General features: G+C 43.3%; 1 protein-coding gene across 4 annotated transcripts in view; it reads left to right on the forward strand.

Moving 5' to 3' along the window:
* Positions 1-26,496, forward strand: part of NAV1 (neuron navigator 1) — a 436,382-nt gene that overhangs the window by 100,825 nt on the left and 309,061 nt on the right. For all 4 annotated transcript variants that reach the window (XM_072137230.1, XM_072137232.1, XM_072137231.1 and 1 more), the window contains exon 5: positions 25,840-25,978. In XM_072137230.1, the coding sequence (XP_071993331.1) occupies positions 25,840-25,978 (139 nt within the window). The remainder of the gene's footprint in view (positions 1-25,839; positions 25,979-26,496) is intronic.

The following is a 26,496-nucleotide window of genomic DNA, read 5'->3' on the forward strand; positions in this document are numbered from 1 at the left end:
GAGAATTTGTGCTAATGTCTATGGAGTTCTTGCTTTCTAGGAACTATTTCTCGTTTGATGGCACCTTTTTCCTCCAGCAGTGTGGTGCGGCCATGGGGGGTAAATGTTCGCCCTCCATGGCCAATATCTACATGGCTGTATGGGAAGAGGATTTCTTGTTTTCCCCTAACAACCCGTTTCTCTCCCATATCAAGTGGTATGGTCGTTATATAGATGACCTGCTCTTGATATGGGAGGGAACGGAGTCCCAAGCCGAAAAGTTTGTAGAGTTCATAGACCAGGTGAATTTAAGATTCATATCATTATGGTTTTTGAATTCATATACCATGCACTTCTTGGATATTTCACTCTGGAGTGGTTACACAGTTAAAATTACTCCATATGTTAAACCCACTTCCACTAATTCTGTCCTTGAAGCCACCTCCTGCCATCCCTCACATGTCATCAAAAATATCCCAGTTGGTGAATTAATCAGGTATAAGCGTAACTGTACCAATCCTTCAGATGTTTGTACTACCAGCCACCGTGTACAGGAAGACCTACACAAACGAAGCTATCCATCTTGGATGCTTCGCAGGGCGTCCAATATAGTCAATAATATCCCCAGAGCAGACCTCTTACAGGCTGACAAAAAGAAAAAGAGGAATAATAATAATATGGCCAAACTGGATGCCCCAATTACTTTCTCCACTCCTTACAGTGATCAATACTACAAAATTGTAAAGATCATTAAAAAGTACATACCCTTGTTACAAACAGATGATTCCATTCTTAAGTCTGCCAGTAACCACATCCGCTTTGTCCCGAGAAGGGCACCCACACTGAGGGATATTTTATCACCTAGCTTGTTCACATCCGGCAGTAACATTAGAAACAATCAATGGCTTTCTACGAAAGGTTTCTATAAATGTGGCCATAATGAATGTATTTGCTGCAATCATGCAACTCCAGCACGGTTTTTTCAATCTATGTATACACAGCAAAAATACAATATTGTCAGCTATATTAACTGCAATACTACATATGTTGTGTATACCATTATGTGCAAAGCCTGCGGAGTTCAATATGTGGGATGTACAAGTGGTGCTCTTAAAATACGTATTAGGAGACACTTATCCGATGCCAAAAATAAAGATGCGGTCAATATTTCTATGGCATCTAAACATTTCCGGACCATCCATGATGGTGACTGCAGTTCTTTTGCGTGCATTGGCATGGAAAGGGTCTCCAGGCTACCACGTGGCGGTGATCGTAAAAAGAAAATGCTTAATTGTGAAATCTATTGGATTTTTTGTTTAGAGACACGGGTTCCTGTCGGTCTGAACAATCGTTTAGATGTTATCTGCCAGATATGAAATGCGACCAACTTTGACATTTTGTCATTATTATGTACTTTTCTATGTATAATATCAATGCATATACATGTTCTTATTTTAATAAGTAACAGATGGTTTGTGATGTAAATATATGCACTTTCCAATGTCCTTGTTTTAATGTTGCAATGTTTTGGGATCACTCCCCCACCGTGGAGCCGATTGGCCCATAATGAGGGTGTGACCTTATTTGATGTTAGTATATCTAGGTAATCATCACAAGTTCCTGCTAGCCATGAATAAGGATATAGATTTTATCCAAAACGCGTAGGCACTAAGAGATTTTCCTCGCTACCCATGCCAATCTTTTTAAGATGTTATGTACGATTTTCCAATAAAATTCTTCGATTTTAACTATATGGACTGGAGTTCACTTTTGAGCCGGATTTCCGTTGTTCTTTTATTATTTTGTAAGCCCATTGACTTAGTATTTACACAAGTATTGACTTGTGTATAAGCCGAGGGGACGTTTTTCAGTACATTTTTTGTGCTGAAAAACTCCGCTTAAACACGAGTATCTACGGTAATACAAAGTGAGTAGTGCAGAGTCAAAATTGTATGGCAATTTATCAAATATACCATTGTAGTGACAAAATCATTTTTTCCAACGCATGCCACTGGGGAAAAACAAATCAAAAATCATTGCGCGGGTTACCCTGCTTAGGGCAATACCCCATAGGCGGCAATAATCTAAATGTTGGAGACACAGCAGGGCTTAAAAAGGAATAACTTGCATTTGGATCACAGGCATTGTACATTTTTTTTTCTTTTTGGCATCATAAAGCATTTGTAGATTCCAATAGGGGCCAGTGCAGTAGAAACCCATAAGAACTGACCCTATTTTGTAAACTACATCCCTCCATGTGGGTATAGTTAGAATTTTAACCCCACAGGTGGACCACCAAAATGAATAATGGATAGTGCATAGTAAAAAGTATCCATTATGCCATTTTGTGCCCAGCTCCTGCCATGGGAGACCAAAAATCATGATGCATGTTTTCCTGGGTACAGCAATACCCCAAATGGGGCAGTAATCTACAGACTGGGCACATGGCAGGGCTTAGAAGGGAAGGTGCAGCATGTGGCATGATGTATAAGCTGTGCATAGTACATTAGGGTAACAACATGTTAATCTAGAAATCCAGGGATGTATGATAAATTTGGAAGCAGTCTTTCATACATAGGGGGATATTTAGAGGCCCTGAAATAATCGCAAATGCTAGGTTTTGTGATTATTTTCCCCAATCTTCGTTACTGTCGTTACTGTCCCCGCGCATGCGCACTTGCTGCTGCCGGCGACTTTTCATACGTCGCCGGTTGCGTTTTTTCTACGCCAGGCCCTGCCTGGCGTAGGATAAACCCTACGCAACTGGCAGCCCGATACATGAAGAGGCAGGCTGGCGCTCGTGCGATAAATGATAAATATCCCCCATAGTCCTGGTTTTTCTGGGCATGTCTCATAATGATAAAGGTTGTCCTTCCGAATGCCTTTTTTGGAGCACACCCTGCACCTTTTCTGTGCACTTCCCTTCTTGGCAGTTTGGTAAACTTATCCTGGAAAGTGCTGCCCTGGTACAATGCTTGATGTGGCCTTGCTTCCTGAAATGCTGGCACTACCCCCTTCCTGGCCTCAAAAAAGAAAGTACTTTATTACCACCTCTTGAAATTCCAGGAAAGTTCCCCTCTGGCCTGCACATTGATGTAGCACATAAGCATTAAATAGTGCTATCTGCACAATGTGCACGACCAGCTTCTTGTACCACACCCTTGACTTCTGCATGGCGTTGTATGGCTGAAGCACCTCATCCGATAAGTCCACCCGTTATAATCTAAAATACAGTCATGTATTTTCTGTACAGGTACCTCGTACTGGGACAGGGGTGGTGGTGTGCTCATGTATTGTGGTTAATACAAGGACCTCTCTCTTGTCCTTGTACTTAACACACAATAGTCACTACATAGTGCCCTGCAATCGTGCCTTTTAAGTTTTTGCCCAAGCAGCAACTTAGGGAGACCTCTCTGATTTCTGTGTACAGTGCCGCATGCCACAATATTTCTGGAAGGGAGGCACTTGAACAGGGTAGTGCTGGTGTAGAAATTGTCCAGGTGGCAGCCCTTGTCCAGCAGTGGGTGCATCAAATCCCACACTATCTTCCCTGTAACACCCAGGAGGGGGGGGGGCATTCTGGGGGCACTATAGTGGAGTTCTTCTCTTCATATACCCTGAACTTGTAGGTATACCCTGATGCACAGCTTATACATCTTCATGCCATAACTTGCCCTCTTACTAGGCAGTTACTGGCGGAATAAAAGTCTCCCTTTTTAATTGTACCAGGGACTTGTATATGCTCACATATTTGGCGGGGGTATATGCCTGGGCAAACTTGGCACTAAAATGATCTAATGTGGGCCAGACCTTAAATAAAAGAATATTACTGGGGTCATCTCTTTGTGGGCACTGTGTGTTGTCGGTGTAATGCATAAACTTATGGATGGCTTCAAAGCGCATCCTGCTCATCGCCATGCGGAACATCGGGGTGTGGTACAGAATGTCCGTGCTCCAGTAGTCCCTGTTTGTGGGCTTCTTTACAATCCCCATAAGAAGTATTATGCCACAATACTTCTCCATGTCTGCTGCAGCACCGTTGTAAAAGGTCATGTGACCTGAGTTTCAGCAGCCATTGCCACGTCTCCGGTACCTTACCTACTCGGCTTGGCCGCGGGCTGTAGAAAGCTGCTGCAGCTCCGCCGCCATGATTAGGGGAGAAAGCAGAAAACGGATTTACATACCAGAGAGTTTTTTTTCAAATATTAAAACTGCCTATACAATTGTCATAGATGCTTGTATAAGCGTTAACACAATCTCTTTGATAATCCTAACAGGTAACATGAGAAAAATGATACTTTCTGAAGTGTATTATGAGAGGAGAGATCATAGCATACACTATTTCAGCCAAGCAAAATATTTTGGAAAGATATACGGCACACTGTTAGATATACTGCAGAACATACAAAGATCACATTAAAAATCCAACATCACAAAAGAAAGAGAATATGATAGAAGCAAAAAAATCGGAGATAAACAACATGGTAATCTTTATGGGAAAGAAAAATTTGACAAAGATAAAAATTGGTATAGATGGATAACAAAGGGGGCAAGATATTGTCTGCACTTATTAAAACACATAGAAAACGTTGCGGTATAACTGCAATAAAAAATATCAAGAAAACAACATAAAGATCCAAACGCAATACTTGCTATAATCACAGATAACCATAAAAGAAACTCGAGACCCGAGTATAAGTATATACCACCAAAAACTGGCTAATTGACACGAGACTCGAAGCGGAGGGTGGGAAATGCATTGGCCACAGCCTCCCAGTATATAGCCAGCAAGCTCCTGCTAGTATACAGCCTGCCCCCTGTAGTATAGAGCCAGCCTGCCCCCTGTAGTATAGAGCCAGCCTGCCCCCTGTAGTATAGAGCCAGCCTGCCCCCTGTAGTATAGAACCAGCCTGCCCCCTGTAGTATAGAGCCAGCCTGCCCCCTGTAGTATAGAGCCAGCCTGCCCCCTGTAGTATAGAGCCAGCCTGCCCCCTGTAGTATAGAGCCAGCCTGCCCCCTGTAGTATAGAGCCAGCCTGCCCCCTGTAGTATAGAGCCAGCCTGCCCCCTGTAGTATAGAGCCAGCCTGCCCCCTGTAGTATAGAGCCAGCCTGCCCCCTGTAGTATAGAGCCAGCCTGCCCCCTGTAGTATAGAGCCAGCCTGCCCCCTGTAGTATAGAGCCAGCCTGCCCCCTGTAGTACAGAGCCAGCCTGCCCCCTGTAGTATAGAGCCAGCCTGCCCCCTGTAGTACAGAGCCAGCCTTCCCCCCTGTAGTATAGAGCCAGCCTGCCCCCTGTAGTATAGAGCCAGCCTGCCCCCTGTAGTATAGAGCCAGCCTGCCCCCTGTAGTATAGAACCAGCCTGCCACCTCTTAGTATACAGCCAGCCTTCTCCCTGTAGTATACAGCCAGCCTGTCCCCTGTACCATACAGCCAGCCTGCCCCCTGTAGTATATAGCCAGCCCAGTGTAGTATATAGTAGATAGCCGGTGCTATTACAGCAGAGCGAATAAAGAAGGGGAGCCACCCCTTGTGCTGAAAAACTCAGCTTATACACAAATATATATGGTGGTTCATCTAAGGTCAATGTCACGAGAGGGAATGAGTTTCTAAATAAAGTCCCACTACCGCAAATAAGCCAGGTTCAGGGGGCCCCCTGAGGAAGCGGTAACGCGGAACACTCGTCGGGGTACTGGCGTCCCCGCCACACACAGCATGGGTAAGCTGACTCTGCCATTATTCTGTTAGGAAAGGCACATAGCACTTTACCATGATGTTACAACTTCATGTTAGGTTGGATTATTAACTCTTTTTTGCTCAGGCACTTTATAGGATTTTTTCATTAACCTACACATGTTAATATACCTGGGTTTACATTGCTTAAACTGCTGATCTGTGTTGTGTGGATGCAATAGTGGAATCCCGAGGATAATTTATCAGAGTCATACTGTTACATTGGTGTTTTTAGATGGTAATAATAATAATAATAATAATCTTAATTTATATAGCGCCATCAAATTCCGTAGCGCTTTACAAATCATAGGGGACATATACAACTATATTACATTACAAAGAACAAACAGTCATATGGAACAATAAGAGTGATGGCCCTGCTCACAAGAGCTTACAGACTATGAGGATGAGGGGGTGACACAAGAGGTTGTAAGATGGTCCAGCCATTCTTTATAAGGGAACAATATAAAATAATTTAATAAATAATTTACTAAACAACGATGTTGCTGCTTGAACCAGCCATCAGCCGCCATCTTATTTACAGGGTCCTAGGTGAAAAAGACTGCAGAGAAGCCTGGAGCTTGGTATATATCAGTTGTTTTCCAGATAACAGATGGGAGATAGGATGGATTAGTAAAGGGAGAGTTGACATTTCATGCAGTTAGCGAGAGTGATAGGCTTGCCTAAAGAGATGGGTTTTAAGAGCACGTTTGAAGCTTTGGAGGGTGGGTATTAGTCTCAGAGTCTGGGGAAGGGCATTCCAGAGAATTGGTGCAACTCGGGAGAAGTCCTGGATACGTGCATGGGAGGTTCGAATTAAGGTAGAGATTAATCTATTGTCACTGGCAGATCGAAGAGCACGGGAAGGGCGATAGACTGAGATGAGAGAAGAGAGGTAGGGAGGTGCAGCATTATTCAGAGCTTTGTGGATGAGGGTTATTATTTTAAAGTGAATACGGAAGGAGACAGGTAGCCAGTGCAGTGATTGGCACAAACTGGAGGCATCCGTGTAGCGTTTGGCCTGAAAGACGAGCCTGGCTGCTGCATTAAGAATAGATTGAAGAGGAGAGAGTTTAGAAAGTGGAAGACCGATTAGTAGGGAGTTACAGTAGTCTAGTCGAGAGTGAATAAGTGCAACAATTAGCATTTTAGAAGTTTCAAATGTCAGAAACGGCCGGATTCTGGAGATGTTTCTGAGATGCATACGGCAAGAGCGAGCAAGAGATTGAATATAAGGTGAAAAGGAAAGGTCAGAGTCCAGCACAACCCCAAGACAGCGGGCCTGCTATAGTGATCCCACAGACCGAGATGGAGAGGTCAGGGGTGGTTTGGTTAGTAGATGGTGGAAAGACAAGAAGTTCAGTCTTAGAAAGATTAAGTTTCAAGAAAAGAGAGGACATGATGTTAGAGACAGCAGAGAGACAATCACTAGTGTTCTGGATTAAGGCAGGGGTGATGTCACGTGCAGAAGTATATAGCTGGGTGTCATCAGCATAAAGATGATAGTGGAAACCAAATCTGCTGATGGTTTGTCCAATGGGGGCAGTATAGAGAGAGAAGAGGAGAGGGCCTAGGACTGATCCCTGAGGAACCCAGACACTGAGAGGAAGATGAGAAGAGAAAGATCCAGAAAAGGAGACACTTAAAGTGCGGTCAGAGAGATAGGAAGAAAACCAAGAGAGTGCAGTGTCCTTTAGGCCAATGGAGTGAAGCATCCTGAGGAGGAGCTTATGGTCCACAGTATCGAACGCTGCTGATAGATCCAGGAGAATAAGGAGAGAATAGTCACCTTTGGATTTTGCAGTGAGGAGATCATTGGAGACTTTAGAAAGAGCAGTTTCAGTGGAATACATAGAGCGGAAACCTGATTGTAGGGGGTCAAGGAGGGAGTTAGCTGAGAGATAGCGGGTTAGTCGAGAATAGACCAAGCGTTCCAGGAGTTTGGAGATGAAAGGGAGGTTAGAAACTGGTCGGTAGTTAGTAGCATTGGATGGGTCCAGTGAAGGTTTCTTTAGTAAAGGGGTAACAATAGCATGCTTGAAAGAAGAGGGGACGACACCAGAAGAGAGAGAGAGATTGAAAATTTTAGTTAGGTGAGAAGTGACTGCTGGGGAGAGAGACTGTACCAGATGTGAGGGGATGGGGTCACTGATGCAGGTAGTGGGGCGAGCAGAGGAAAGAAGCCTAGACACTTCTTCCTCTGTGACTGGCTCAAAGGAAGAGAGTGAACAAGATAAGGTATGGGAGGGAAGGGGATTGGAGGGGTGAGTGGATTGAGCAATTATTTCCTGGCGGATACAATCAATTTTATCCTTAAAATAGGCGGCCAGATCTTCAGCCCCAAGGTCTGTGACAGGTGGCTGCACCTTTGGTGTTAGTAAGGAGTGAAGAGTATCAAAGAGCCTTTTGGGGTTGTTAGAGAGAGAGGATATGAGATTAGTAAAATAGACCTGTTTAGCAAGGTGAAGGGCAGAGTTATAAGTTTTTAGCATAAATTTGAAGTGTAGAAAGTCTGCAGATGTGCGCGATTTTCTCCACAGACGTTCAGCAATCCTGGAGCACTGCCGAAGGAAACAAGTTTGTTCAGTGTGCCAAGGTTGCCTGCGTGTGCGTTGAAAATTTCGGATAGTGAGTGGTGCCATCTCATCTAGGGCGCTTCTGATTATAGTGGTTAGTAGCCAGGTTTGGACAGGTGAAAGAGGAGATGGGGGACAGTGCAGACTGTAAGTTTTCTGTGAGTTTATGAGTATCTATTGCACATGGTATTGATCAATAAAAGAAGTTCAAATTTTAAACGGTGTAATGAAGTATATATGGACCAGATATCACTCATGTGCTCTTTAAGGTTTTGTTTATATTGTTATGATGTAGGACATGTGGCCCTGGATATAGCATAATCTCCTCTATAAATGTAAAGACTCACGGTTCTTGACTTTCGGCACAATACGGACTCGTTATGTCTGTGCTGATATGAGTCGGCCGCAGCACTCTTGGTTTCAGCGAGTAGTCTCGGCGTTGCTATGTGTCCTGTGCACATGCTTCTAACCCAACATGATCAGCTGGCTCAGGTTTGTCTGCCGTATGCACGGCAAACACGTGATGTGGTAGGTTAATCCACGCTGTCAAACAATTTGTATCTTTTTAGTTGCCGGCAATTCTTTTGTAAGAGAAGGTATATTCCTTGTCAGTTATCTCCCATCCATACTGGAAACAATGTTCTTGCCAAACGCGTTTCAGAGCCACTACTCTGCTCCTTCCTCAGTGGCTATTTGTGAAAAAAGCCCATAATGCCTGTTTCAGTGCAACATTTAAAGGACAAATCTAAAACCCGGCCTGGATCTAACTGATGAAGAACTGTGTCATAAAATTATAATATAAAAAAGTTAAAAAGTTAGAGCTAACAATAGAATTTTAAACAGCTTAGAACAACATTAATGCCCTCAATACAGTATCAATAAAATACAATAAATTACAATAAATTATATATTTTGACTTAATGTCCAATTTGGTCCAGATATCAAATGGAGAGTCATGATTACATATAAATAGGGTACAAAAACGTAAGAGGAATACATAATAAAGATGGGATATTGAAAGTTTGTAAATTGTAAACTTTACACATGTAAACTATAAACTTTGCACATGTAAACTGTAAACTTTACATATATCGATTTTAAATGTAACAATGACTTAATGATTGATTCGCAGTAAGATGAATACAAATGGGATATTAAAAGTATGTGAACTGTAAACTTTACATATGTAAACGGTAAACTTTACATATCTATTTTTTTATGTAACAATGACTTAATGATTGATTAACAGTCAGTTATCTTACAGTACAGTACTTATTATTAATGTAACACTGACTAATTATTGTCTCGCAGTACAAGAGAACATATGTTAACAATATGTAAACAATACTATGAGTAGGATTTCTAAGTGGGTAGAGTCAGGGTCGTGAGCATAGGATGCATATGAGGGCTGGGTATGCAGCCTGACGCTGATGCTATGGTGGGGTCACGACCTTGACCTAACCCCAAGACGAGCAGATATATGTATAATAACTGAGTGGTATATTATAAAAAAACAAATATTTCTATTTCTGTATTAAGTCCCTTTGGGATCATAGTTTCAAAATTGTAAATCATTTTAGACTCGGCCCTGGACATTTTTGCAATGAAGTTTCCCCCTCTCCAATCAGTGGTAACGGAGTGAAAAGCACTGAATTTTGTATTTTGTACATTACTGTTGTGATATTTTTTATAATGGGCTGATTATGGAAAAAACCCTTGAAAGACATCGATGTGGATGGGACAGCTCTACTTTTCAGTTAAGTCAGTGAAAAGTAGAGCTGTTGCACATGGATGTCTTTTAAGGGTTTTTTCCGCTGCGGCAGATGCATTTGTTGAAGATCTACATCATTTGACCAAGAAACACAATGTTTAAAATCTAATAGTAACAATTTTCAATTCCAGATTAATGAATTGCTCACATGCAACAGCTCCAGGGTAATATATATATTAAACATACCTCCCAACTTTTGGCTGAGAGAAAAACCACGCCCATCGTCCCACCCGCAACCATAGTATAATATTGACCTAGATGGTCCCCACATGGTTTAATGCCCCGTTCTTTGCCCCCCCCCATTCACCTGTATAACTGCACTTAATGCATTTATGCAACATATAAAACCCCTCGTTAATTTTATCCTCTCTTTAATCATTCCCCTACCCCTCCTCACATGATGTGGTCCCTGTCACGAAAGGCCCTCGTGATCAGAGACGACAAGCACTGAGCGATATTTCTTCAGGTTTTATTCCAGTATAATCACAAGTTACATATCAGCCATGTCCTCAGGTAGAGCCGCAGCTTGCTCTCCTCACAAAGGTTCATCAACAACTGCCTCTCAGAAACAGTTTCAAAACACAGCTCCACACCCAAATCCACCCCCACTACCTCTGCTATCTGGTTATCACTTAGCAGGGGGTGGTGGGAATTTATTACCCTAGTACAGCATCCCCCACTGGAGCTGTGGGGTCACTGAGGCCTCTGGAGGAGGGTAGAACATTCCAGGACTACAAACTTCCAGAGGTCCATGTTACACACATGATTATATACACATACACATGTAACACAATACAAACCCCATATAGTGACACATCTCAAGTAAACGTCACAGCACATCAAGTATACATCACAGCCTACCGTGACACCCCTCCCCCCCATGACAGGCAGTCCTTCAGACGACCTCTTAACAGGGGGAGTCCTGAGGCGCCTTAAGTCGGACAGGGGGTGTCCTTAGGTAATAATAATCAGTCCAGCTACATCTGGATGGGTTCTGCTTCATGTCCAGGCAGTAGGGATAATCCAGGTACTGCAGGTTTTGTTCATTAGGGCAAGTCTGAAGATAATCTGTCATCTCCTTTCCCCTGATTTGGGATGTGACAGAATACACATGGTGGATATTCTCCATTTCCGGTTTGTTGTGGGTTCCCAGCACTGGCCTCTGTTCTCTGTCCCTTCTGTTCTCTCCCATCATTTTTCCTTCAACAGTAGATCCAAGGGTTGTATCTGATGGCTGTATCACCTTATAGCCGGCTGTATCTGATGGCTGTATCACCTCATAGCCAGCTGTATCTGATGGCTGTATCACCTCATAGCCAGCTGTATCTGATGGCTGTATCACCTCATAGCCAGCTGTATCTGATGGCTGTATCACCTCATAGCCGGCGCCGTCCACGTGCTGGGGGCTCCCTGAGGTCACCACCTTTTGCTTGGTTTTTGCTTTCCTCCCAGGATATCTGTCCACCTCCCCCTGACTTACTGCAGCCACAGGGTGTTCTGATGCAGGGACAGGGGTGACCATGGGAGATCTCCTAAGGCCTGGACAGAAGGCTTGTATATGTTCTGGAGAACCACATTTAAAACATTTTCGTAAAGCCGGAGGCTCCCCACCTGGCAGCACCCTGGAGGCTTGTGAGGATAGAGATGACCTTTCTTGTATGATGCGTTCATTACCTCCTGTGACTGGGCTGGGGTGTTGCACAGAACTTTTGCGAATGGCGGAGCGGCTTTCTGCATACCTGTCTGCCAGTCGTGCGGCCTCCTCTGCAGTCTGTGGCTCACGATCCATTACCTACTCCTTAATTTCCACGGGACATCTCTCCAGAAACTGTTCTTTCAGAAATAACTGTCGCAGTTCCTCATAGGTCTCCGTCTCACACCCAGAACTCCACTTATTAAGAGCATGAGAGAGTTTATTGCTGAACTCCAGGTAAGTGTCTTTGGCCCCTTTTAGAAGGGAACGGAACCGCTGCCTGTAATATTCGGGCATGATGGCATATCGTGCTAGCAGCGCCCGCTTAACTTCATCATAGTCCAATCTCTCTTCTTCTGAGAGAGAACAAAACGTAGAACTCACTCTACCTGTTAGTTTCCCGGCCAATAAACAGGTCCAATCCTCCTCCGCAATATGATGGGTCTTACACATGATCTCAAATGTTCTCAAGAAGTCATCAATGTCCTCTCTGTCCTCCTGAAAGGTAGGGAATGCAGCTGAAAGCTTGAGAAGATCCCAGGCATGACCATCACAGGTTACTTCCCGGCGTTGGGCTGTCTCCATTTCATAACTCCTCAGGACTTCCTCATGGACCATCTTTAGCAGCTCCAGCCTCTCGCTGTTGCTCAATTCTCCACTGAACATTTTTAATCTTCTTTGAAACTGTTCTTCCACACGGTCAGTATCAGACCTCTCCATGGAGACTGATGGTTCTGGATGCCGGGTACTGACCGTTACAGGAGAGGAGTCCAATGCAGCATCTTGTTCCTGGCTGAGATGTGGCATCAGGAGGGCAATGAGCTCAGCTTTCTTCTTACCCTCGGGCACAATCCCACGATTCCTGCACCACTTCCTCTTTGTGGCCACGGTCAGCTCCTCCAGCTCTTGTCTCCGCATTCTGCTCAGTGCTTCCATCCCACCGCTGCCACCAAGTCTGTCACGAAAGGCCCTCGTGATCAGAGACGACAAGCACTGAGCGATATTTCTTCAGGTTTTATTCCAGTATAATCACAAGTTACATATCAGCCATGTCCTCAGGTAGAGCCGCAGCTTGCTCTCCTCACAAAGGTTCATCAACAACTGCCTCTCAGAAACAGTTTCAAAACACAGCTCCACACCCAAATCCACCCCCACTACCTCTGCTATCTGGTTATCACCTAGTAGGGGGTGGTGGGAATTTATTACCCTAGTACAGCATCCCCTACTGGAGCTGTGGGGTCACTGAGACCTCTGGAGGAGGGTAGAACATTCCAGGACTACAAACTTCCAGAGGTCCATGTTACACACATGATTATATACACATACACATGTAACACAATACAAACCCCATATAGTGACACATCTCAAGTAAACGTCACAGCACATCAAGTATACATCACAGCCTACCGTGACAGTCCCTGTTCTCTATCCCCTGTTCTCCATCCTGTAACTCATGTCCTCCATGCTTCTCATGTGGCCTCCTGTCCTCCATCCTCCTCCTGTGGCCTCCTATCCTCCATCCTCCTGCGGTGGCCTCCTGTCCTTCATCCTCCTCTTGTGGCCTCCTGTCCTTCATCCTCCCCTGTGGCCTCCTGTCCTCCATCCTCCTCCTGTGGCTTCATGTCCTCCATCCTCCTCCTGTGGCCCCTGTCCCCCAGCCTCCTCCTCCTGTCCCCCAGCCTCCTCCTGTCCTGCAGCCTCCTTATCCTCCTGTCCCCCAGCCCCTCCTCCAGCATCATCCTACTGTCCTCAGCCTCCTCCTTCTGTCATTCCCCTACCCATCCTCACATGATGTGGTCCCTGTTCTCTATCCCCTGTTCTCCATCCTCCTCCTGTAGCTCATGTCCTCCATGCTTCTCCTGTGGCCTCCTGTCCTCCTCCTGTGGCCTCCTGTTCTCCATCCTCCTCCTGTGGCCTCCTATCCTCCATCCTCCTGCGGTGGCCTCCTGTCCTTCATCCTCCTCTTGTGGCCTCCTGTCCTTCATCCTCCCCTGTGGCCTCCTGTCCTCCATCCTCCTCCTGTGGCCTCCTGTCCTCCATCCTCCTCCTGTGGCTTCATGTCCTCCATCCTCCTCCTGAGGACAGGTGGGCTGGAGGACAGAAGGAGGAGGCTGAGGACAGTAGGATGATGCTGGAGGAGGGGCTGGGGGACAAGAGGATAAGGAGGCTGCAGGACAGGAGGAGGCTGGAGCAGGCTGGGGGACAGGAGGAGGAGGCTGGGGGACAGCCCCCAGCCTCCTCCTCCTGTCCCCCAGCCTGCTCCAGCCTCCTCCTGTCCTGCAGCCTCCTTATCCTCCTGTCCCCCAGCCCCTCCTCCAGCATCATCCTACTGTCCTCAGCCTCCTCCTTCTGTCCTCCAGCCCACCTGTCCTCTATCCTCTTCCTGTGTCCTCCAGCATCCTCCTCCTGTCCTCTGTCCTCCTCCTGTGTCCTCCAGCCTCCTATTCCTGTCCTCCATCCTCCTCCTGTGTCCTCCAGCCTCCTATTCCTGTCCTCTCTCCCCCTCCTGTGTCCTCCAGACTCCTATTCCTGTCCTCCAGCCTCCTATTCCTGTCCTCCATCCTCCTCCTGTGTCCTCCAGCCTCCTCTTCCTGTTCCCAGCTCCCCCTGTCCTCTAGCCTCCTCCTTTCCCCCAGCAGCCTCAGCATCCTGTCCCCTAGCAGCCTCAGCATCCTGTCCCCCAGCAGCCTCCTCCTGTGTCCCCCAGCCGCCTCCTCCTGTGTCCCCCAGCCGCCTCCTCCTGTGTCCCCCAGCAGCCTCCTCCTGTGCCTTCCAGCTCCCACTGTTCTCTATCCTCCCCCTGACCTACAGCTTTCTCTCCCTGTGACCCCCTGTCTCCTGGCATTTAAAAAACCCCTGTTTCTTACCTTTCCTCGGTTCCCCGCAGCAGTCATTCAGTCTTCTCCCACTGACTCGCGGAGGGGGCAGACGGGGGCAGAGCTACCTCCTCACATGACTCGTGCAGCAAACATCATGTGAGGAGGTTGCAAGGGCTGATCCCACCTCCTCCTGGTTCCGATGCTTTGGCTGCTCTTCAGCTCTTATCTAAGGTACCAGGGGGAGGCGGGACAAACCGGGGAAGAGTGGGTAACCCGTGACATTCTCCCAGCCTCCCGTGGCGCTGGGACAGAGCCCAAAAACCGGGTTGGTCCCGTCGCAATCGGGATGGTTGGGAGGTATGTATATAATAGAATGTCCTTGTAAAAAGCAATATGTAGGTAGAACCTACTGGACACTCAAAGATAGAATAGTAGAACATTTTAGGAACATCAAATCAGACCTTGAGCAACATAATCTATCAGTCCATTATAAAAAATATCACAACTGTAATGTACAAAATACAAAATTCAGTGCTCCGTTACCACCGATTGGAGAGGGGGGAAACTTCATTGCAAAAATGTCCAGGGCCCAGTCTAAAATGATTTACAATTTTAAAACTATGATCCCAAAGGGACTTAATGCAGAAATGGAAATATTTGTTTTTTTATAATACACCACCATTATACATAAATCTGCTCGTCTTGGGGTTAGAATACACAAAAATAGCAAAACCCGTTTGGTATGGGCACATAGACAAAAAATACCATTGGGTTAATAGAATAATACCAAAAAAAGAGTTCCAAGAACACAAGACAAGTAATTATGCATAAGTACACTTTATTTCAATTATTGTAAGTATTAAAATAAACATAATATAGCAGAAGAGGACAGACAACAATGGATTAAAATTGTGTGTGTACCGAGTAACGGTAGTAACCAGCCGCTACAGCAATAGCACACTCAATACAAGTAGTGCAGTAAAATCAGAGATAAACAAGGAAGTAATACAGTATCCAAGATAAATTAGTGAAGAATATACATCAAAAAACCTGTAAGACAAAGGCTATAATGCTATACCAAAAGGAGGGCCACACACATACAGACAATGTCCCGACACGTGTTTCGCATATGGCGCTTTTTCAAGGGGAGTCGAGCATCAAGGATTTTGGAGTAAGGGAGCCTAGAAAATGGCTATTACATTTGTCACAGGTGGTGTTGTGTTGTTCTAGCCCTTTGTCCCTCACAATGACCCCATACAACCTCTTGAGGAATGATGCAAGTCTGTAATGACCAACTCAGATACATATTATAACTGGAGTAAACTGGAATCTTTACTGTCAGATAAAAGACTATAATCTAATACACATTTCAGGATACAGACTTGCAAGAGATGTTAAGAGTGTTGGTCACAATTCCATTTTCTCATAATCTTCGCCAGCTTTAATATTGGCTGTGGGGACATAACTTATTGGGGTATTTTTTAGAAGGTTGCTACTGGCAACGGGTACAGTCCAATCCTATATTATACTATCATGGATGGGCCTACACAGTTTGACAGTTTAGGAAATAATTTTAGGACATTTGCACCCACGGAGGTAACTGGGACAGTTCCCTGCAGTGCGTACAGGGATAGATGTATGTTCCTTAGCTGTATGGTACAGCGCTCTCTCTTATGGCTATATCAGTATATAGATGAAGATGCCCTCCTGGCATGGACTGGAGCTTGGTGCGTTCTGAGGTAAATCTGTCACGGTACTGAAATCACTGTGGCGCTCCAATGCTGGGAATGGATGTTGGTGTTGTTTAATACAGATTAGGTTATTGGAAGCTGGGGTCTAGGCTGAATGTGAAGAGCAGCCTGAATAGCTGTATAAATCCTGACTAAAAATCTCATCATCATCTGGTCACAACTGGCTCCTCCCTCTGGTTCAGAGGTTTGACTTGGGAGACTCCTCCCTCAAGATTCTAATGGCTTCCCTCAGGAAGCCTGGCTGAGGGAAGGTCATGTGACCACAACTCTTACACCTATACAATTATGCCAGTAGGTAGCAGCATAGAACAAACATTAACTGAATCACATAATACATTTGGAAAATCCTCAACCACCCGACAACTATATTATTCAGTAGCTGGAATGAAGAACTGGGACACTACATTTCTACCGTGATTCTGGTGTAGCCACGCCCCTCACACACGACCAACGGGGCGAATTAGGTGGTTAGTCAAAAGCAACATGCCAAAATTCAAGTGTTGTCTGTCCATGGCGATGCATTGAGTTTGCAGGGAAGTCCAAGGTTTTCATCGGTTTCTCCATCAAGGATCTCTTTTCCAATCCAATCCGTAAGAGGTCTGTTATTTTATACTGTTTGCTTTTATGTATGTATGTTATTTCTCCATTTTTGTAACTATTAAGCATCGTGCCTATTTCTTCCAAGTATGAAGATTTAGCAACACAACAATTTTAGCATCATTAGAAGAAATTTGAAGGAAACCTACCATTTGATACATTATGAAGCAAACATACCTTGAAAATGATGTAGCTAAATTAATGCAGGATCATATCTTGGTTAATCCCTGAGCTGGTTTTGCTGAAAAAACAATTATAACATTCAGGTCCTTGGGGAAGCTGGGTCAGGCTGGCTACCTAGATAAACACATTAGACACAGACAGGGGCTGACTGGCCATTGTACCCACCGGGAATTTTCCCGGTGGGCCGGTCGGTCCTGAGCCGGTCTGGGGCCGGTCCGCACTCCCTACAACTTTTGATTTAATTTATAGTACCTGCATCGTACGATCGTACGATGCAGGTACTATTAATTAGTACACAGATGCAGCGCAGCAACGCTGCTTCTGCGTCTGTGTATACCCGCAGTTACACAGGTGGCGCAATTGACTTCATTGAGCGACTTGTGTAGTGTGGAGGATGTGGAGGAGGCTGACACTTACAAGCTGTCAGCTGTCGCCGGCCTCCATGTAGCTCCGCGGCTTGGTGTAAGAGGCGCGGAGCAGTGACGTCACTATCCCGCGCCTCTGCACCAAGCCGCCGAAGAACGAGGGAAGACGGGAAGAAACCTACAAAGAGGTGAGTATTATGTTTTTTAAAAAAATTATAGAATGGGGGGCATTATTATTCTATATCTGGGGCTGGCAGGGGGAATTCATTATATGGCAGGGGGGCATTATTCTATATCTGGGGCTGGCAGGGGGAATTAATTATATGGCAGGGGGGCATTATTCTATATCTAGGGCTGGCGGGGGCATTAATGTATATCTGGGACTGGCAGGGGGCATTAATTATATGGCAGGGGGGCACTATTCTATATCTGGGGCTGGCAGGGGGCATTAATTATATGTCTGAGGCGGCCAGGGGGCATTATTGTATATCTGGGGCTGGCAGGGGGGCATTAATTATATGGTGGGGGGCATTATTCTACATCTGGAGCTGGCAGGGGGCATTAATTATATGTCTGGGGCGGGGGGGCATTAGTCCATATCTAGGGCTGGCAGGGGGCATTAATTATATGGCGGGGGCATAAATGTTTATCTGGGGCTGGCAGGGGGCATTTATTAAATGGCCGGGGGCATTATTGTATATCTGGGGCTGGCAGGGGGCATTAATTATATGTCTGAGGCGGGCAGGGGGCATTATTGTATATCTGGGGCTGGCAGGGGGCATTAATTATACTTCTGGGGTAGGAGTGGGGGGGATTATTCTATATCTGGGGCTGGCAGGGGGCATTAATTACATGTCTGGAGCGGGGGGGCATTAATTATATGTGTGGGGCGGGCAGGGGGCATTAATTATATGTGTGGGGCGGGCAGGGGGGCATTAATTATACGTCAGGGGCGGGCAGGGGGTATAATTTCTATGTCTGGGGTAGGTTGGGGGCATAAATTCTATGTCTGGGGTAGGCTGTGGCCATTAATTCGATGTCTAGGGTAGGGGTGTTACATTATGGGGCACTATTTGTGTGGTACTAATATTTCAGGGGGCTCTATTACAGTATTTGGGGCACAGTATAGGTGGTAGCAGAAGAAGGGACAATGGGAAAGTGCAGAACATAAGACGTTTGTGTGGTAAACTCTGCAGGAATGCTGTGTACCTGGAGGAAGAGACAAGGTGATGGTGGAACTAATGGAGAAGATGAGGAACGAGTCTAATCCGAGGATACGTCACCTGATGTCACTGGATGCAATAGGTGAGGATCTCTTGTGATTTCTGTAGCTGTATATGATAAATACTGATTTTTTTCATGTTCGCTTCTGTGTATATATGTAGTATTATAGTAGTTCTATTCCTGTACATAAGGGGCAGTATTATAGTAGTTATATTCTTGTACATAGGGGGCAGTGTTATAGTAGTTATATTCTTGTACATAGGGGGCAGTATTATAGTAGTTATATTCTTGTACATAGGGGGCAGTATTATAGTAGTTATATTCTTGTACATAGGGGGCAGTATTATAGTAGTTATATTCTTGTACATAAGGGGCAGTATTATAGTAGTTATATTATTGTACCTACTGGGCAGTATTATAGTAGTTATATTATTGTACCTACTGGGCAGTATTATAGTAGAATATAACTACTATAATACTGCCCCCTATGTAGAAGAATATAACTACTATAATACTGCATCCTATGTACAGGAATATAACTACTATAATACTGCACCCTATGTACAAGAATATAACTACTATAATACTGCCTCCTATGTACAGGGATATAACTACTATAATACTGCCTCCTATATACAGGAATATTCCTGTACATAGGAGGCAGTATTATAGTAGTTATATCCCTGTACATAGGAGGCAGTATTATAGTAATTATATTCTTGTACATAGGGTGCAGTATTATAGTAGTTATATTCCTGTACATAGGTTGCAGTATTATAGTAGTTATATTCTTCTACATATGGGGCAGTATTATTGTAGTTATATTCTCGTACATAGGGGGCAGTATTATAGTATTTATATTCTTGTACATAGGGGGCAGTATAGTAGTTATATTCTTGTACATAAGGTGCAGTATTATAGTAGTTATATTCCTGTACATAGGAGGCAGTATTATAGTAGTTATATTCTTCTACATATGGGGCAGTATTATTGTAGTTATATTCTCGTACATAGGGGGCAGTATTATAGTATTTATATTCTTGTACATAGGGGGCAGTATAGTAGTTATATTCTTGTACATAGGGTGCAGTATTATAGTAGTTATATTCCTGTACATAGGTTGCAGTATTATAGTAGTTATATTCTTCTACATATGGGGCAGTATTATTGTAGTTATATTCTCGTACATAGGGGGCAGTATTATAGTATTTATATTCTTGTACATAGGGGGCAGTATAGTAGTTATATTCTTGTACATAAGGTGCAGTATTATAGTAGTTATATTCCTGTACATAGGAGGCAGTATTATAGTAGTTATATCCCTGTACATAGGAGGCAGTATTATAGTAAATATATTCTTGTACATAGGGGGCAGTATTATAGTAGTTATATTCCTGTACATAGGGGGCAGTATTATAGTAGTTATATTCTTGTACATAGGGGGCAGTATTATAGTATTTATATTCTTGTACATAGGGGGCAGTATAGTAGTTATATTCTTGTACATAAGGTGCAGTATTATAGTAGTTATATTCCTGTACATAGGAGGCAGTATTATAGTAGTTATATCCCTGTACATAGGGGGCAGTATTATAGTAAATATATTCTTGTACATAGGGGGCAGTATTATAGTAGTTATATTCCTGTACATAGGGGGCAGTATTATAGTAGTTATATTCTTGTACATAGGGGGCAGTATTATAGTATTTATGTTCTTGTACATAGGGGGCAGTATAGTAGTTATATTCTTGTACATAAGGTGCAGTATTATAGTAGTTATATTCCTGTACATAGGAGGCAGTATTATAGTAGTTATATCCCTGTACATAGGGGGCAGTATTATAGTAAATATATTCTTGTACATAGGGGGCAGTATTATAGTAGTTATATTCCTGTACATAGGGGGCAGTATTATAGTAGTTATATTCTTGTACATAGGGGGCAGTATTATAGTAGTTATATTCCTGTACATAGGGGGCAGTATTATAGTAGTTATGGTGCAAAAAAGAAGGTTCCATCGGCACCAGGCAAAAGGTAAGTAAAAATGCAAAAGTTTATTTAGACAGAAAACATATTAAAATGTGATCACAGGAAGAAAAAAACGGTAACGCGTTTCAGACCCCCACATGGGTCCTTAGTTATATTCTTGTACATAGGGGGCAGCATTATAGTAGTTATAGTCTTGTACATAGGGGGCAGTATTATAGCAGTTATATTCTTGTACATAGGGGGCAGCATTATAGTAGTTATAGTCTTGTACATAGGGGGCAGTATTATAGCAGTTATATTTCTGTACATAGGGGGCAGTATTATAGTAGTTATATTCTTGTACATAGGGGCAGTATTATAGGAGTTATATTCCTGTACATAGGGGGCAGTATTATAGTAGTTATATTCTTGTACATAGGGAGCAGTATTATAGTAGTTATATTCTTGTACGTAGGGGGCAGTATTATAGTAGTTATATTCTTGTACATAGGGGGCAGTATTATAGTAGTTATATTCTTGTACATAGGGAGCAGTATTATAGTAGTTATATTCTTGTACATAGGGGCAATATTATAGTAGTTATATTCTTGTACATAGGGGGCAGTATTATAGTAGTTATATTCTTGTACATAGGGAGCAGTATTATAGTATTTATATTCTTGTACGTAGGGGGCAGTATTATAGTAGTTATATTCTTGTACATAGGGGGCAGTATTATAGTAGTTATATTCTTGTACATAGGGAGCAGTATTATAGTAGTTATATTCTTGTACATAGGGGCAATATTATAGTAGTTATATTCCTGTACATAGGGGGCAGTATTATAGTAGTTGGCTTGTATATGGGAGAAGGTATTGTAGTAGTTTTATTTTGTATATAGAAGGCAGGATTGAATGGGTTATTCTAAATGTGTTATTGTAGCATTATTCTTGTACATAGGAGGCAGTATCAATATATTATTTCTCTGAATTGTACATGTGTGGCACAGGGGAAAGCTATTTAAGGCTTATCTGGTCATGTGTTTGCATCATTTACTAATCGACAGGTCACATTCTTTGCACATTAGATTCACTTACTAGCAAAAGATGTTATTGTTTTGCATTAAGGCCATCTACCAACAATTTGTCTGTTATAACCCCACCCACTTTATCTGACCACACCCACTTGTTTTGACTCCGCCCGTTAAATGGGGCCACTTTTATAGTTTTTTCCAGGGCCATTTTACATTCCCAGTCCGCCCCTGGACACAGAGCTTCTAAATTACAAATGGAGGTTAGTCAAGACATGACTAATTAACCTGAAATCACTCATACACAGCAGCTGGGGGATGGCGCAGCAATTGACTATTCTGCCTTCAGCCACAACCCAGGGATTACATCATCCTCTCCTTCAAAGAATAACTCAAGTGCTAGGAGAAGCGCTGAACCAGCCATAGAAGCGACAGTGCTTCATTAGATCTGTCATTAAACCATATAAAGTGTATGTACACAAATGCCAGAAGCCTCACAAACAAAATGGAGGAACTGGAACTCTTGATATTGGAGCGGAAATATGATATAGTGGGTATCAGCGAGACATGGCTGGACAGTAGCTATGACTGGGCTGTTACTATAGATGGTTATAGTCTTTTTAGAAAGGATCGTATAAATAAAAAAGGTGGAGGGGTTTGTTTATATGTGAATTCTTGCCTCAAGCCCGTCCTGCGAGATGACATCAGTAACGCAAATGTGGAGTCCCTATGGGTTGAGATAAGAGGAGGGAAAAAGAATAATAAAATATTACTAGGGGTTTGTTATAAGGCTCCAAATATAATGGAGGCAGCAGAGGAAATGGATGCGGCTTCAAAGCTTGGTGAAGTACTTATCATGGGAGACTTCAATTACCCAGATATCGACTGGGGGGCAGAAACATGCAGGTCCTTCAAAGGCAGCAGGTTCTTGTCAACAACAAAAGACAATTACCTGTCGCAACTAGTCCTGGAGCCAACAAGAGGGGGGGCACTGCTGGACCTTATCCTGACCAACAGACCTGATAGGGTATCAAAACCACAGGTTGGGGGGAACCTGGGGAATAGTGATCATAATATCATTGATTTTGTATTACGCTTTACTAAGAGCGTTAGTGAAGGGGCACCCAACACTCTAAACTTCAGGAGGGCAAATTTTCAGCAACTAAGGGAAGACCTTAAAGGCATAGACTGGGATAATGTTCTCAAAGACAAAAGCCCCCCCCCCAAAAATGGGACTTTTTCTCATATATCTGAGAAACACATACCTTATGGAAAATAGCATAAAAGGAACAAGAAAAACCCTATGTGGCTAACTAGTCTTGTAAGGAAAGCAATAAGCGAGAAAGATAAAGCGTTTAAAGAGAACCCGTCATGCAAAATAACCCCCCTAAACTAAATATATTTTCATAAACTGCCATTAGAGAGCATTGCCTCTATCCCTTCATTGTCCCTCTACATGCCTGTAAACCTAAGCAATGAGGTCCTAAAGCTGTATGCAAATGACCTGTGAAATGTCCAATGAAGCATTAGCATATTCAAGCTGTCCACTCTATTCATGAGTGGGAGGCACAGCCACACCCCCAGTGCATGACTGACAGCCTGTATAATGATGTGAGGCTGTATAATGATGTGCTTCCTGGTGCTGGTGGCCACGCCCCCTGCAGCCTGTGTGTGCATGTGTGTGTGTGTACAGGAGAGATACAGCAGCTCCAGGCAGCCATGTTACAGCAGAACATGTCAGATTCATGTGTAGCTGATGTCTGTGTCTCTCACCTGTATATTAGGAGGATGCAGCATGTCAGCAGATGACATACACACACTATGCTTTACTATACATTACACACAGACATGAGCAGGGGGAGGAGAGGGGAGGGGTAACAGGGGTGACATCACTGCTTCTGACTATGTGACCAGCCTCATTTACATGATAAAAAATAGATGATTTTACAATGAATAATGTATGAAATAACTAGATAAAGGCTGGGATGGGATCCTTGTGAGCTGCTTCAACAGGTAGTAGTGACAAGACTAGTGACAGAGACCTGATGACAGGTGTCCTTTAAGGTGCTAAAACGTGAAGGTAGCGATGAGGCATTACAGGATTATAGAGAGAAAAATAAATCCTGTAAAAAGCAGATAAAGGCCGCAAAAATAGAGACTGAGAGAAATATTGCCAGGGAGAGAAAAAATAATTCCAAATTATTTTTCAAGTATATAAATGATAAGAAACTAAAAACAGAGAGTGTGGGTCCCCTTAGAAATAACATGGGGGTCATGGTGGAAGGAGATGAGGAAAGGGCCAATCTACTGAATGTCGCCTTCTCAACTGTCTTTACCCAGGAAAATCCCCTGGTGGAAGACACAATGAGGAATAATGTTAATTCTTTTTATAATGTCAACAGTTTAACCCAGGAAGAGGTACGGCGCCGCCTCGCAACCACTAAGATAGATAAATCACCTGGGCCAGATGGCATACACCCCCGGGTTCTGAATGAATTATGTACGGTGATAGACAAACCGTTATTTTTAATATTTGAAGATTCACTGAGGACTGGTTATGTTCCACAGGAATGGCGCATAGAAAATGTGGTACCAATATACAAAAAAGGATCAAATAGCGATCCTGGAAACTACAGACCCATGAGTCTAACTGCTGTGGTGGGGAAAATATTTGAGGGGTTTATTAGAGATGCTATCCTGGAGTATCTCACTGAGCACAACCTTATAACCCAGCGTCAGCATGGGTTTATGAGAGATCGGTCCTGTCAGACTAATCTGATTGGTTTCTACGAGGAGGTAAGTTCAAGACTGGATCTGGGGGACACTGTAGATGTTGTATATTTGGACTTTTCAAAGGCATTTGACACCGTGCCACATAAAAGGTTGGTATATAAAATGAGACTGCTGGGAATAGGAGAAAATCTGAGTATTTGGGTAAGTAATTGGCTTAGTGATAGAAAACAGAGGGTGGTCATTAATGGCACATTCTCAGATTGGGTTGATGTTACCAGTGGAGTGCCACAGGGGTCAGTATTGGGGCCACTTCTTTTTAATATTTTTATTAATGACCTTGTAGTGGGTTTACACAGTCAAGTTTCAATATTTGCAGATGATACTAAGCTGTGTAAAGTAATAAATACTGAGGTCGATAGTTTAGCATTACAGAGGGATTTGTGGAAGCTTGAGGGATGGGCAGAGAAATGGTCGATGAGGTTTAATGTAGATAAATGTAAAGTTATGCACTTGGGCCATGGAAACAAAAAGTATAATTCTAATTCTAAACGGTCAATTACTTAGTAAAACTGAAGCTGAAAAGGACTTGGGGGTATTGGTGGATGGTAAACTTAATTTTAGTGACCAGAGCCAGGCGGCTGCTACTAAAGCAAATAAAATAATGGGATGTATCAAGAGAGGAATAGATTCTCATGATAAAGACATAGTTTTGCCCTTATACAAATGCAGAGGAAAGCAACCAGGATTATTAGAGGAATGGGGGAACTCGAATACACTGACAGATTAAAAAATTTGGGATTATTCAGTTTAGAAAAAAGACGACTGAGGGGAGACCTCATTACAATGTACAAATACCTGAACGGACAGTACAAGGATCTCTCCAAAGATCTTTTTATACCTCGGCCTGTGACCAGGACAAGGGGGCATCCTCTACGCCTAGAGGAGAGGCGATTTTACCATCACCGTAGACAAAGGTTCTTTACTGTAAGAGCAGTGAGACTCTGGAACTCTCTGCCGCAGGAGGTTGTTATGGCGGACTCTATGTACATATTCAAGAGAGGCCTGGATGCCTTTCTGGAGAGAAAAAATATCACGGGTTATGGGGATAAAACATTTATTTAATTCTTAAAGGTTGGACTTGATGGACTTGCGTCTCCTTCCAGCCTTATATACTATGATACTATGATTCATCAGTGTAGTTACAGCCTTCTCAAGTATGTTTGCTTCATAATGCATCAAATGGTAGGTTTTCTTTTAATATGTATATGCTCACATAGTGCATTAACAGTAGCTACACCCTGTTTTCTATTTTAATAATATCTTTTTTTATTATTATATTTTTATTCTAAACATTGTCATTCTGTTGAATTGCATACATTGATGTTACTGATAACTATATACCTTTGTTATTTTAACAGTTGGGATGAGAGCAGTTCCATAAGCAGTGGCATGAGTGATGCGTCTGGAAATCTTAGTTCAGAGGAATGCAACGCCAGTTCTTCTCTTAATTCTTTACCATCTACTCCAACTGCATCCCGACGGAGTTCAACTATTGCTGTAAGAATGAAGACTAAAACAGACTGTTTAGTCTTTTATAACTGTATTACATTTTCAGTTATCACCAAAGTTAACAGTTTGCACTAAATACCCATAACGAGAAAGTGATAGAAGAATATTAGAAATTGTTATTATTCAATTTGAAATATCGCTAAGAGGGCCTCCCTGGGCTGACACACAGCATAAATCAATTATGATACGAGTGAACCTTGCAGCAGATTCATGACACTCTAACAAGGGGGCAAATTAAATGAGTATAGGCTCTTCATTATATTTGTGTAACTCTGAGATATTGTTATGTCTCACAGAAAACATAGCTTTATAACAGCAGAGCACATTGAGAAGAGAGTATGCTGCTTCTCCTTGCCCAGATGATCATGTTTGATAGGCCTTCCATTATATACAGGGAGAAACCTGTCAATAATTCCATATAAGCAAATAGGGGGAGACTCTGCTGACTGAATCTTTTATCAGGCCATGATCCATTTTTGTGTTCTTCTTTCTTACTTCCCTCCCTC

This window comes from Engystomops pustulosus, chromosome 2 (assembly GCF_040894005.1).
Source record: "Engystomops pustulosus chromosome 2, aEngPut4.maternal, whole genome shotgun sequence".
Taxonomy (NCBI): domain Eukaryota; kingdom Metazoa; phylum Chordata; class Amphibia; order Anura; family Leptodactylidae; genus Engystomops; species Engystomops pustulosus.